Source organism: Mirounga leonina, unplaced genomic scaffold, assembly GCF_011800145.1.
Source record: "Mirounga leonina isolate KUSES-001 unplaced genomic scaffold, KU_Mleo_1.0 Mir_200, whole genome shotgun sequence".
Classification (NCBI taxonomy): Eukaryota; Metazoa; Chordata; class Mammalia; order Carnivora; family Phocidae; genus Mirounga; species Mirounga leonina.
In genome coordinates this window covers 17,422,365-17,436,889 of record NW_023270503.1, presented here as the reverse complement: position 1 = coordinate 17,436,889, position 14,525 = coordinate 17,422,365, and the positions used below count along the sequence as shown (strand labels likewise).

At 44.8% G+C, this 14,525-nt stretch overlaps 1 protein-coding gene across 5 annotated transcripts in view; it reads right to left on the bottom strand.

Moving 5' to 3' along the window:
* MMD (monocyte to macrophage differentiation associated) overlaps positions 1-14,525 on the bottom strand; it is a 151,466-nt gene that overhangs the window by 36,846 nt on the left and 100,095 nt on the right. For 3 of the 5 annotated variants that reach the window (XM_035026789.1, XM_035026788.1, XM_035026790.1), the window contains one exon: positions 11,064-12,957. The exons of 1 other annotated variant lie outside the window; for it this stretch is intronic. In XM_035026789.1, coding sequence (XP_034882680.1) covers positions 12,757-12,957 — 201 coding nt within the window. In that variant the 3' untranslated portion in view covers positions 11,064-12,756. Of the gene's footprint in view, positions 1-7,868; positions 8,374-11,063; positions 12,958-14,525 lie in introns of those variants that run through there. One more of the 5 variants, XM_035026791.1, reaches the window with a different exon arrangement.

Genomic DNA, 14,525 nt, shown 5'->3' with positions numbered 1-14,525 from the left:
CAAGTGAAGAAACCAACCCTCAGCATGACTTTCCAACAACCACGCAGTTCAGGGGAGGGGAAGCCGGGTGTGGGTATTCTCCTTCAAGTCCTGAGCTCATCCTACTCCGTGCAGTTGGGGAAGGATGGGTCACAATTTCCTATGATGGAAATGCATCCTTAGGCTCAGGTTTTCCTGTTTTGCATTATGTGTCTTTCTGTTTAGAGTTGAGTTGCTGTGTACTTCTGTGTAAATATGAAATTTCCCATAATAAAAAGGTAAAAAAAAAGATAAGAACAGGATCAAAGTGCTCGGTCAGGCCCTCGCAGGGAAAATCGAGGGACGGTCAGACCCCAAGGAAGTCAGGTGCTCGAAGGTCTCAGCTTCAGCGCTCTAAGATTTGACTTAAAAAAAAAAAAAGATAAAAAGAACATTTGGGAATAAGGAATAAGAAAAATCATGTGTGTGCTCAAGCCGCTAAAAAAAAAAAAAAAAAAAAGACACAAAGGAATGAGTTGTTCCCTCTGGGTTTTATATTCTCTTGCCAGATCCTTTAATTATGCTTCTATTCTTTTTTCCCAAATTTAATTTTCCCCCAGACTTAAATAAAGAGCAGATGATGTTTTGTAGAAGGCTTAGTAAAGTGGCCATTCGGAAGTTATTTTTGCCCGGGTGCATGTTCTGGCTTGATCTCCAATTCACTGTGTGATCTTGGGTTATTTAACTCCTAGGAGGTTCACTTTCTCCAATTGTAACAGAGGAATTAGAATATTTGCCACCAAATGGCCTCCCAAGAAAACAGACAAAGAATGCAGGGTGATAGCCGTGAAGGCACCTGGACACTTCCAAAGAGGAATGTCTTAAGCTAGAAGATGTTATTGTTAGAGCATTCTTCAGAATCACCTGGGTGTGTGGGTGGCTACAGTCCACGGTCCTCTGCAGCCTGGGAACTAAAGCTGGAAGGACTTTAGTGATCCTGGCTGGATCCCGGCCAGGATGAGACCTCAGGTCTTTGGAAACTGGTGCTCTTTCTGCTTCCTGGTTGATCTGGGTGGTTTGACACAGCTTTCACCCTGTAAGGTGTTATCATTTGCTCTGATGCTTCAGGAAACAGTATTGTAAGAAAGAGGCGGAGTCAGTCTTGGATCGTCTATGCTAATCTCAAAGAGCCCGTAATCTCAAGGAGCATGGGTCATTTTCATTCAGCATTGCAATGGAAAAAAAAAAAAAAGTTTTATCATCTTAATTTTGTTTTGCTCAAGCTGAATTTTGTTAAGATGTAAGGGAGAGGGGTGCCTGGGTGGCTCAGTTGGTTAAGCGACTGCCTTCGGCTCAGGTCATGATCCTGGAGTCCCGGAATCGAGTCCCGCATCGGGCTCCCTGCTCGGCAGGGAGTCTGCTTCTTCCTCTGACCCTCCCCCATCTCATGCTCTCTCTCTCAAATAAATAAATAAAATCTTAAAAAAAAAAAAAAAAAAAAAAGATGTAAGGGAGAGGTGGCCCAGACAGACACTAGGTGGCGGGAGGGAGGCTATCTGGAGGTGAGCCTGGCTCAAGGCTCCCTCTCTGCTGTCATTTGTGAAGATAGCCCCCCGTACACATCCGACAGCCTGATCTCCAGGATCTTGTCTTCTCAGCACTGATGTCAACAAATGCTCCCTTCAATGCCAGTGACCATCAAGTCTTCGTGCAATCAGTCATTCATTCACTTATTCAATAAACATGTTCCAAGTAGCTCCTATGTGTCAAGAAGCTCTTAAGGATCAGCAGTACAGAGATTAGCCCCCTTACCTTGAGGGCTGTGCTGGGGAACAGATGAGCACAATACAGTGTGATTGCCAATTGTCACAGTGGGATTCCTTGGGAGAATGTGAAGGAAGGGCCCCTTCTAAGCCCAGCGGAGTCAGGAAAGACTTTCAGGAAGAGGTAACACCTGAATTTGGACTTGAAGTTTAAATAGGGATGCTCAATGTGGATGGAGGAAGGTGAGGGCAGGGAGGGCATCCAGGAAGATGGAACAGCATATGCAGAGGCATGGAGGCATGATAAAGCAGTGGCTTATTTGAGGGATGGCAGGCCTTCTGATTGGCTGGAGGGTAGCTGGGAGTAGGAAGAGGTGAGTCCACACAGGTAAGTAGGTACCAGATCCAGCACTAAGCTTATCCTGAAAGAGAAGGGGAATTATGTTGGAGAATCAGACCAGATTCTCATTTTAGAAATAGCACTTGGGTAGAAATGTAGAGACTAGATGAGAGGTGTGTGAGGTCGAAGGAGTGGGGTGGATGTGGTGGGGTGGATGGCAGAAGACTTGCTGGGAGCAATCATAGTGAACAGATGGATAAGGGCTTCCACTCCGGTGGTGCCTGTGGAGGAGGTGCAGAGTTCGGGACAGATCTGGGAGTATGAGATTTGCGAACTGGCGGAACGCAGGGGATACATGTGTGGGAGGGAGAGGTCCAGAAGGACTCTTAGGTTTCTGGCTTAGGTGATTGTGTAGATGATCATACTGTTGGCTTACACAGGAAATACAGAAGGCACATCGGGTTTGGGAGAAGAGATGACTTATTTAGCTTTGAAAATACTGACTTTGAGGTGGGTATGGGACATCCATGTGAAAACAGCCAATGGGCGAATGGGTTTAAGGATTTGGGAGACAGGAGAGTGTGGGGCTAAAGACCCTCACCATGCATGTGGGTGAGGCCATTGAGGGTTAGAGGGCTGAGGAGGACCCTGGGAAACCAATATTTAAGGGCCAGTAGAGTGGGAGGAGCCAGGAAAAAAGACTCAGAGAGGCCAGAAATGGAGGGGAGGTGGGGCCCGAATGCAGCAATGTCTGGGAGGCCAGGGCTGGGGAGATAGAAGAAGAGAGAGTAGACGGTGCCATCAAGTTTCTCAGAGAGGATAAGAATGATACAGGCCCCAAAACAGGGCAAGGGAAGACAGGGTTGGTAGGGCAAGCCCCAAGCAGCAGATGGGCTTGAGCAAGAATCTCAGATGGGAATAGGGCCACCATTCACACAGGGTGAAAGGAGCTGAGTAGGGGAGCAGTCCGCCTGCACCCCTTTGCCCTAATTCTAGCCAAGGGCTCTTTCACAATCTTCAGAGCACCTCTGATGAAGAATGATTGAGAATGTTATTCAGCACCAACTGTCGGGTCCTGTGTTAGGTACTTTTTGCAAATAATCTCACCTGAGCCCTTTAAGGCTGAGAGCACAATCCTCCCTTTCAAAATGAGGAAATCAAGGCTCAGCACAGCCAAATCACTTGCTCCTCTCTTCCCTCTCCACTAGTTGTCAGGTCACAACCGCCAAAACACATCAGTGAAGAACCATACCGGGGCTTGGTATCTGTGGAGAGCCAGTCTTTTCTGTGGAGAGCTCACTGGCTCAAGCTCCTAAATCTGATGAGTGAAGAAGAGAAACTTGAGCCAGATGTAGGGTGCCTCCTGCCAGTGATGTTCCACATGAACGAGTTAAACCAATGGGCCGGAGAGAGAAGACACTGCACAAAGGAACTTTCTCTTAAAGGTTACTCAGTAAAGGCCAGCCAGGGAGAGGTCAGGGGAAGAGGAAGGTTGGGCAGCTACCTTCAGCTCCCTCCCAGGTATGGAGTAGCAAATCTCCCTTCCAAAACAGTTGGACAATTTAAGGCTGCTTGGGAATACACTGGCCCACTTTTTAAGGTTGGTGCTTTTTTTTTTTTTTTTTTTTTGAGTGTGAGAAAGAGAGAGTTCCGCATGTATACAAGCAGGAGGAGGGGGAAGAGGGAGAGGGAGAGAATCTTAAGCAGGCTCCACACTCAGCATGGAGCCTGGTGCAGGGCTCCATCTCACCACCCTGAGATCATGACCTGAGCTGAAATCAAGAGTCGGACGCTTAACTGAGTCACCCAGGCGCCCCAAGATTGGTGCTCATTTTTAAATTCACATTTATATAGTGTTTCACTAACCTCTGAGGTTAGTCTTATTACATCATCAGCATTTTCTTTTTAATCATCTGCATTTTACAGATAAATAAACAGACTCAAGTCAAGCTGCCCATGTCCTTTCTAATACTTTCCTCATTATTCAAAATCCAGACGCTGGGATCTTTCTAACACCTAGCAATGGATGATTCCAAAAGAAATTCCACCACTAATAACAACCCCACACGTGTGCCTGTGGACCATACAGTGGCTTTCAAGGCCCCATGTACCCACTTCTCAGTACCCCTGGTAAAGAAAAAGTTATCCATGACACTTGTTAAAGATGGAAAGGCACCCAGGGGGTGGCTACTGCAATGGGGTTTTGGAGTAGGGGGAGATTCAATTCCACTCTGAGTATAACCAGGACAAGTGGGGATTCATAGTCAAGGAGTGGGTAGGAAATTATTGTTTCCTCAATAATTATGGGACGCCTGGGTGGCTCAGTCGGTTAAGCGTCTGCCTTCAGCTCAGGTCACGATCCCAGGGTCCTGGGATCGAGTCCCGCATCGGGCTCCTTGTTCCGCGGGGAGCCTGCTTCTCCCTCTGCCTCTCTCTCTCTATCTCTCATGAATAAATAAATAAAATCTTTAAAAAAAAAATAAAGCTTTGGAAACTGCTGATCTCTTTAAAAAAATAATAATAATAATTTCAATAAGGCTGGGGAGAGTCTTACTGAAGGCAAAAGCCAAGGTTATAAGACATCAATGGTGGGGAATGAAGAACTTCATTTGCTACTGAGAGTGGGGGATTTTTCCCTAAACTGACCCAGCAGGATACTTGCTAAACTTGAACTTAACAGGTCAAGGACAGAGCCCAAAGTCAGGGACTGGTCAGAAGATTCAAGGAGGCTGATTCAAGTTTGGTGGAAGGACAGAGAGTCTTGTTACCCCCTTGGCCTCATAGCCAAGACTATTCTCTACTCACTCAAAATACTCAAGTCAGGGGCCTCGCATGCCTCTGCAGGAATGCCTTTGCCAGCAGGTGTCTTTGTGGCCTGGGGCCTTACCCTCTCGGGTCTTCACACAACCTCCCCCTGCTCAATGCAGCCTTCCCCAAGTGCACAAGTACACATCCACATGCCCGCCCCGTTCTCCCTGCTGATTATTCTCCGTACCACTTATTAAAGCATACTATATGTTTTACTTATACATTTTACTTATAGTCTGTTCCCCCCTGCCCAAGAATGTCAGTCCCATGAGGCAGGGACTTGTGTCTGTTTTGTCCACTCTTGTATCCCCAACAAGTGGACAAGCATCTGGCACATAGAACGGGCTCATTCTTTGTTGAATAAATTGGATGCCCAGGTCTCCACAAATACCCTCAGATCTTGATTACATGTCAACAGGAAAGGATCATAATCCCCAATGAGGGATGATCTGTCCAACCAATTCATAATGTACCTCACCATGCATTATTTCAATGTTAATACAGTAACACAGGGATTAGCTCAGATGAACCATGAAATATTTGCCTTCCATAAGAATTCTATGGTGTTGTGTGGTGTCCTAGAAATATTGGGACAAGGAATATTGGGACATCTAGGCTGCAGGGTTTGCTGCAGAAAAATTCACATGCATACAAGATCATCTTACACACACACACACACACACACACACACACGGGACCCTCAGTCCACAGTGAATAGATATTATCACCCCCCCTCCCACACATCCCATGCAGCATTTCCCTAGGGCACCTCATGCTGCTCCTGAGCCTACTCTGCCTCCCCCCGCCACGTGCCCCCGCTACCTGCTCCTTCCTATGCCTGGAATGTTGTCTTTCCCCTACCCTGTGTCGACCCACTGCCCCCTCACTTCTACCCTCTCTGTGATTCCTCACTCACCCTTCAAGTCTCAGCTGAAATACTGCCTCTGTAGGGAGGACTCTGACCCCGGTGGGGAGAGTTAATTACTTCCTCCTCCAATAATAGCTTCCAATACAAACACGGTGATTATGTTGCATTATAATTGCTAATTTGTTTCCAGTCTGTCCTCCCCAGGAGACTGGGGAGCCTGGGAGGGCAGAGACTTACTCAGTACCATATCCCCGACCACTGACACATGTATTGACACAAGGCAGGATTGTGGTGAATGACAGGGGGTGGAGGAGGCAGGATTGTGGTGAATGACAGGGGGTGGAGGAGGCAGGATAGACGTCCCAGATACTGTAAACAAAGGAAAACATCTTGGCCCAAACAGAAGTTTCTCCTTCATCGTTTCCTGCCCCGGAGGCTAGGTAACACCTGCTTCAAAGGAACCTGATGGGTTTGAACAAATGCGCTGCTGAATAGAGCATTGTCCTTCAGGTGGAGTTTAGCACAGGGGGCCTTTTATTTTTATTTTTTTTATTCTTATGTTAATCCCCATACATTACATCATTAGTTTTAGATGTAGTGTTCCCACAGGGGACCTTTTAAATGATGAGTTTCTTCAGTGTTCTCCAAGGCAAGAGCTGCATCAGGCAGGGAACTCGAACTCAGGCTAGCAGACTTGTGCACAAAGTTAGGGACGTCTGGTGAAAGGCTAGTTATTTAGGTCCACACATACTTACTCCTTGTCTGCACATACTTTGCACTGGAGTTCCCCAGGCACAGGAATCTGGATAGTGCCAGAAACCAGATCAGCAAAAACATATCCAGCCTCGAATCCAGATGAAGGGAGGAAGGGCAGAGAATCATAGCAACAGGCAGGGGTTTTTGTTTTGTTTTGTTTTTTGTTTTGTTTTGGTTTGTTTGGTTTTTCATTACAGCATCATCCCCAATGTCTAGACCAGTCCATGGCACATACCTGATACCCAAAAAATATCTGTTAAATGAATGTATGACTAGGGGACCCTACAATACCACTGGGTAAGACATGAGATGGAGAAGACATGACAGCACTGTAGTTAGAAATAATTCTCTCATAAGCCACTAAGGGTTGGTCTAGTGGGTGAGTCTCCCAAGAGGCACACTCACATAACAGCAGATGGTGACCAAACTGCTGTCCAAAGAGTGCGGGTCCAATTAACTAAAGGCCTTTGGTCTAAGTGGAATATGCATGTTCCCATCTGGGCACCAAAGGACAACTGCCCAGCTTCTTCCTTTTCCACCATTTTCCATGCAGTATTCAGCCTCTGTCTCAGGAAATTCTGTGAATATTTAAAGAACATTTGCTACAAAGGGCACAAAATCATTAGAAAGCCTGTGGTGACCACATCTAGTATAGCTTTGGCCAGAGGTTGATCGGGGCCATTTTTAACGGTTAAAAGATGCGCAAGATTTTTTTTTTTTTTTGATGTACACTGTTCCTTCAGGTTGTTTTTGCATGAAAAATCTCTGCAGGTGGGCTATAACCATAATTTTAAAAGCTTGGCCATATGGGAAGGAAGCTAACATTTATCTGATGCCAATCATATGCCAGAATGCAATAAACTAGGCACTTTTGGTTTATTATTCAATCCTCATGACTGCACTATGAGGGAAGTGCCATACCCCTTTTGCAGATAGGAATTGAGGCTCAGAGGTAACCCGTAACTTGCCTAAGCTCACCCAATCTGTCATAGGCTGGCTGATGATTCCACACCAACTCAACACACAGCTTACAGATGGGCTTCAGAAAACACTTCTGATTTTAACAGAAGCAAATCCTCTTGATCAATACATTTTCCTGACTTTTTCAGTAATGGACACATTTGATTGGGCGTACCAAGTTTGGCCTGGCACAGAATGACAAGAAGACCTGTGACCGCTCCGAGGAGATGAGGTAAGCCTCCAAAGCATATTTTCCCAAGGCCCCAGTAAGCCTGGTCAGTCTATTTTGGCTTAAGCCTTCTGACTGCAGTGAAAGTCTGAGTGATAATGAGCTGTGTAGGAGAAGGAGAGTGTTCTGTTGTGTTGAACAGGCCCCTGATGAGAGTAGCTGAACTCCCCTTGCGAAGGGGTTGGAGTACACAGTGGCACTGTTTCTGGGAAAAATAACATCACCAATCCATCGCAGGGATGTAGGTGGGAATGGCACAGAACGTAAGAACATGTTGGCACTATCAGTTTAAAATAGCAAAGGCAGCAGAAAACACGAACACAGTCATTCTAACCTTGTTAAACTAAAAACATTCCTTGGGCCCTCTTGGGAAACTTTATTTTGCTTCACGAGGATGGAGGGGAACCAGCTTCTTCGTGGTCAGTTTCATCTGGAGATACTCCTATTCTACTCTTCCTCTAACTGCCATAGGAGAAGAGTAGACACAACCCAAAGACACCCATTCAAAAAATGCGGAGGTTTGGAGTACAAGTTTTATTTTTAAGAGGTCTTCCTTTGGGTAGACCCATCAATAAACCTTTAATCAGGAACTGCACTCCTGAGAATGAAAACAGACTCCAGGTTTCCTGGGTTCGATCCAGTTCTGCCACTTACCTTGGACAAGGAAACTCATTCATCTGTGTTTTCTCATCTGTAAAATGGGGATAATAAAATTATCTACCCATAAGGATTTTTGTAAAGGTCTAATGAGATAATCCGTACAAACCAGCACAGTCCCCAATACATGGGAAGCCCTCAATTGTTTATTATCATTACCTTACGGACCCAATCATAAATATAGACAAAGCTATGCACTGGCATCACAACCTAAAAATCCAAAACTAAGTGAACGATTAAGCAAAATAGGCTGTATATCTCCAGTCCAGAAAAAAAGGTGGAGCCACTGAAAATTCTGGCTATGAAAACTATGTAATAATATTTTGTAAATGTTTATAAAATAAGTGGGGGAAAAAAGCAGTATACAAAATCACATATATGGCATATTTACAGGAAATACATGAAAACATATTAGGATGAATGAACTCTGGGTGATTTAAAATTTTTCTGTGCTCTATTTTCCCAAGTGTTTTATATATTTTCAGAGTAAAGATAAACAAAATAGTATTTAAACCTTATGTTAAAGTTGCCACTTTTTGAATGTAATCTACACTAAGGCTCAAGGGTTGCAGAACTGAGTGTTATTTTTTTTTATTTTACTCATATGTTCAGAAAAAGAGGACCCGAGGGAAGTAAGGTAGGTAATTTTCCAGGCTTATAAATCATTGATAGTTGGTTCTCTGGAAGCTTCAATAAATAAGGCTGGTGTTTTCCCTTATTTAGGATACACTATCTAGGATTTCCATGACAATTACTCATCAACTTTCCTGTGGTTGCCATGAACGTTCTAGCTGACCCTCGGTCAGGGAAGCCAGTAAGGCCAAGGAAGCTAGAAGTAGGCTCCCGGCAGGCAGTTAGAGCCTGCTACAGTATTCATGACCGACTTCGTTGTCAGTCTCTCTCCTCCAACCCGCCCTCTTCCCTCCCGTACGGTGAGCCCACTGCTCCGCCACAGGCTGAGGACAGAGGTGGAGGAGACTCACTCCTGCCTTGAAGGAGGTCAGCCCTGGGAGCAGAGCAGCAAACTCAATCCCAACGCAGTGTGACAGGGGCCACCCTATCAGTGCCATACAGCCAAAGGGAAGGGCCTCTGATGGCGGTTGGAAATGAGGAAATGTTGGCCAGGGTAGGAGAAAGGCTGCGGAAGGGCATCCCAGGCTGAGGAACAGCAGCTGCAAAAGCACCAGGAGGGCACAGTGTTGGGGGGTAGGTTGTGAAACTCACTGTGGGGCTTCAGTCTGGGAGGGAGGATGAGAGTTGGCACATGAAGACACCGGGGGGCTGGCCTGAGTCGCAGAGGCTAAGAGTCAGTGGACGTTTTAAAGCAGGGGAGAGCCATGCTTGACTCTACTTTGGGATGGTAATGCTGATTGAAGTGTGGTGGCCGCGCTCGTTCCGGGGGTGTACCCAGGGGCAGGGGTACAGCGGAGGTGGCTACAGCAGTCTGAGGGCTTCTCGCGAGGGCTTGGGAGGGCCTTGCAGAGGGAAGGGGGTGGTGAGCAAGCAGATCAGGAAGTTGTGATTGAGGCAGAGGGGACAGCTCTGGCTGACTACTTGGATCTGACTGTGACACAAATCAAGGATGGATGGGAGGCTCTGGCCATGGCCTGAACTGAGACAGGGAACTTCAGAGAAATGAGCTTGGTGGGGGGGGAAGAAGAGAAGATAATGAACTCAATCTGGGACAGGCTGAGTGAAATGTGCCGAGGGGCATCTGGGCAGTTGATGAGAGAGGTCTGGTCTTTAGAAGATAGTTTTAGGCTGAAGATATTGATCAGGAAGGTGAGAGCACAGGAGTGGGCGGATGCTCTAGAAATAGATGAGGTTACCCTGGTGGACTACAGGACAGAATTATAGGGAATAATAATGCTTTAAGATACTTGGTCTTCAAAATTAGGTTTGATGGAGGGTTGCCTGAGGGTTTACTGAGGCTCTAAATGCCGTCCATGCTAAATGAATTTTCAGTTCAAGTTAGATTGGTTTGTTATTGCTGACTTTGAAAATGCAGTTGTGTATATGGAGACCTGCTTTCCTGTCCCAGCTCCCTGACTCTGGAGGAAGGAGTCAGGCCTCTCCGACTCTGCTTCCTGTTCTGTAGAAAGGGGGAGAACGGCATCGAACATTCACTTCGTTTGCAATATGATGTGTGTCTGGCTGCTAATAGAAAACTGTGTAACCTCAGTCCTACGGTATAGTCTATAAACTAAATCAAAAGGATTCTCTTGGTAAAGATACATCATTTATAAAATTTACAATCTTTAGGCCCCAACTAGCATATTTTAAACTGAAAACGTGTGCTGATTTTAATGTCTGAGCTGGCTCTGGCATTTCAATTATTTATTTATTTATTTATTTTAAGATTTTATTTATTTATTTGAGAGAGAGAATGAGAGACAGCACAAGAGGGAAGAGGGTCAGAGGGAGAAGCAGACCCCCCGCTGAGCAGGGAGCCTGATGCGGGACTCGATCCAGGGACTCCAGGATCATGACCTGAGCTGAAGGCAGTCGCTCAACCAACTGAGCCACCCAGGCGCCCCTGGCATTTCAATTATTTAAAAGTGGACTAGAAAGTTCTAGATGACAGGGCGCATTTGTTTCTCGTTCTGTCCTGACTTTCCAAAAAAAAAAAAAAAAAGGCTAGTATACAAATTACAATGCTAGATGAGCTCAAGCTCTCAGACATGCATTATCATCTTCACAGTCATCTAATTTAGAGACAGTGGAACAAATCCAAGTTACAATTTTATTCTAGTCTACAGCACAATTTTTTACATACATTTTAGTGGTTTCGACAGTGTTACTTTTGAGCAGACTTTAAATGAATCCACAAAAGTTAATATATTAAAAACAGAATATATACAAAACAACAGGCATCACGATGTTCAGAATCATGCAGATAGGGGTGCTCTGGTTGGTGTGATCACTGGGCACCTTGCCTATTTAAGACTTTACCAGCAAATACCAGTTCTTCTGTTCTTTATACCCATGTAATTCACCCAAATCAGGGAGTTCTAAATATGCACACCCAAAATAAACCCTCTTTCAAAGCCACAACGGTACAAAATTTCAATGAATAAGCCTAAATGTGTCGTCAAGCCAACTATTCCACTGATGAAACTCAAATCTAGCAGTCGGTATCAGCAAGGATCTAAAGGCAAGGTTATTTCATTTATTAAAACACCAACAGGAGATTAATAAACAAAACAACTAATGTTAATATAAGACACTGAAGGAAAACCAAAAATAATATATTAAATACCACTCCACTGAGCCTGGATACAACCCATGAACTACAGATACATGTTTCTATCTGCCAAACAACGCTTTAAATATTCTTCTATGGAAAAGAAAAAACTCTATCAGGAGGTACAGGGGAAAGATAGGAGTGTGAATTTGTGCATCTAATTCCACAATTGAAAACGAGTATCAAACTGATAATATTAAGCTAAGTGACAATGACTTAACCGAGGGGCATCAGACAGGCAATACCACTGTTCGCTGTAATTCATAACACTCTTCAGGAACCTTCAGTGGATGACCACTCCAACAACACCATCATAATGTGATGTGAATACTCATCCACTGTTGAAAGAGATCCTGAAGAAAACATGGCAAAAAGGCATAGAGAAAAAGTTGCATCTTTTGAAAAAGTTAATGATATCAAAATACTTTTCCATCACTGGTAAACCAAACTAGGTCAAGTATATGGCCCAAAGCAGCATGGAGTTCAGAGTCAGAGGTTGGCAGAAAAGTTTGGAAAACCGCAATTTTTAAAAATTGGCAATTTCTCTATGCTTAAGAAAACTATCAGAAGAGGTATAATGTTTGTTCATTTATGGAATGTTGACAGCTTGCTGCAAAATTCACGTGAATGAGGAACCGCAGAGATGCGCTTCAATGAAGTTGTCTTTAAAAATTTACAAAAAATGAAAATTTCTATTTAAAAAATAACCATGTTATGCCAAGATGAAACATGGTAAAAGTAGTGTAAGTTCTGTCCATGATTCTTCACACAGTTAATGGGAAAGTAATAGAAACAATTTTCTCTTAAAAAGGAAGCTTTGTTGTTGCACTGACTTACAATCTGACCTAGTAATTTAGAAAAATCATGTAGTAAAATCTGTAAAATTAAAATACAAAATTCTGTTTTGTAAACATCAGTTGGCCAAGTCTATCCGGAGTCCTTCATGATAGTGGAATGGAATGAATAATTAATTCACTACCTTATTTATCTGCTGTGAAGGGAAACATTCCAGAACACAGCTTTTATACTTTCACAGTAATTATATTCGAAAGATATAAAGAAAGTCAGTGCAGTTGTCTTTTTTTTTTTTCCTCTGTGCAATTTTCAGCTCTTACCCCACTCCCAAGTGCCATAATTGAAATAATACTGGTTTCGAGACCTAGTACAGATTGGTCATAAATGCCGCATAAAGTCTGTAGGACTTCGATAAAGGTATTTCCAAATGGCATAGTAATGCACTGCAGCTGCCGTGGCCACAAACAGGTGCCAGATGGCATGGGCAAAGGGAATGATGCCATCACTCTTGAAGAACACAACTCCCAGGCAATAAATTAAGCCCCCACAGGCAAGTTCATGAAGTCCATCAGTGTTATTCTGTCAACAGAGGAAAAAAAGAAAGAGGTTGTGATGTTACTCTCGATGTGACAAACTAAAGAGATCATTGCAACTCCCCCGAAGCCTGCTGATCTTCTAGACAATGAAGGAGCCGCACAGACAGCATCCTGCTCTGTAAACATGAACTAAACTGAAAAGTCTCTCATCCGTCAGGCTGGATTACCCTTGGGGGTTGGCGGTCTTGATGGGCGCGAGCAGTCAGGTTACAGGCCCCACGGTGAAAAGCAGCACCCTCTGCTCATCTATGGCATGCTGAAGCCGACTGCAGTCACACCCAGACACGGGAGTTCAGGTTAAGAAAGTACAATCTTTGGCTTTCACCTTCTCCTTTCAGACCCTTCTTCCATCTTAAGGCACGCCCACACCACCGCATTTATAATTGACATCTCGGCCTATCCTCCTCCAACTGTTCTACGCTGATTGTGTTTCTGAGACTTCCCCTGCCTGTGTGAGCTAATGGCCTCCTTATGGCTGACACAGGCAAATCACAGCTCCAAGTGACCTCGGAGATCAGACAGCACATTAGGATAACATACTTCCTGACCTTCTAGATGTTGCCAGGCCTTTAGGTCTGTGCGCCTAGGCGTTTCTGAGCTCAGCAGGAAGTTAAAAGTCACGTGTGCTTTAACACAAAAAGGAGAATTTTTAGGCTACTCTTGGTTTTCCAAGACCTAGGCCCATCTTCAAAATTAAACTGGGCTGTATGAATGAGGGGAAGAGAACAGAGGCAGGGCTTAGGAGGCTGATGAACAAGTCAGTCCCCCAGATTCCTGAGGACTAGGAATAGAAAGGTCTCAGGTTCTGCAGGGTGATGAAAACCTAAGCCAGACTGTGACAAGGCCTTGGAAGGGGATGCATGTGTGGGTGTCTCAGAGGCCTGGGCACTGATGACTGCACGCTCGTGAGCCCTGGAGCCTTGGACTGCGGCCAGGTCCAGCCGGGAGCATGGGAAAGCTCTTATGCAGCCACCAACTTAAAGCCCCATGCACCTAGACAGTGGCAGCCACGGACAACCACGAGCTAAGAACCAGGCGTGAGGATCTAGGGCCACAGGTAGGGATTAGTCCTTTCTTCAAAGTTCACATAAGTCCCCACGGTTTTTGTAAGATCAAAAGACGGGGAAGGAGCCAACCCAAATCAACTGATAACAGGTTTCTTATTAACCTTTGTAAGATGTAAAGTCAGCCAGACTGACTTTTATCAAAAACAAACAAAAAAACCCCAAATACCACACATTTATTATTACTTTAAGGTTACAAAACAACTGATATCTATTTTTTTTTTTAAAGATTTTATTTATTTATTAGAGAGAGAGAGTGAGCACGAGACGGGGGAGCGGGAGAGGGAGAAGCAGACTCCCCGCTGAGCAAGGAGCCCGATGTGGGACTCGATCCCAGGACTCCAGGATCATGACCTGAGCCGAAGGCAGTCGCTTAACCAACTGAGCGACCCAGGCGCCCCCTGATATCTATTATTATACAAAATTCTGTGTATGTGCATTAGGGACATTTTTCTAGAAGGTCTTCATCAGATTCTCAAAGGGGCAT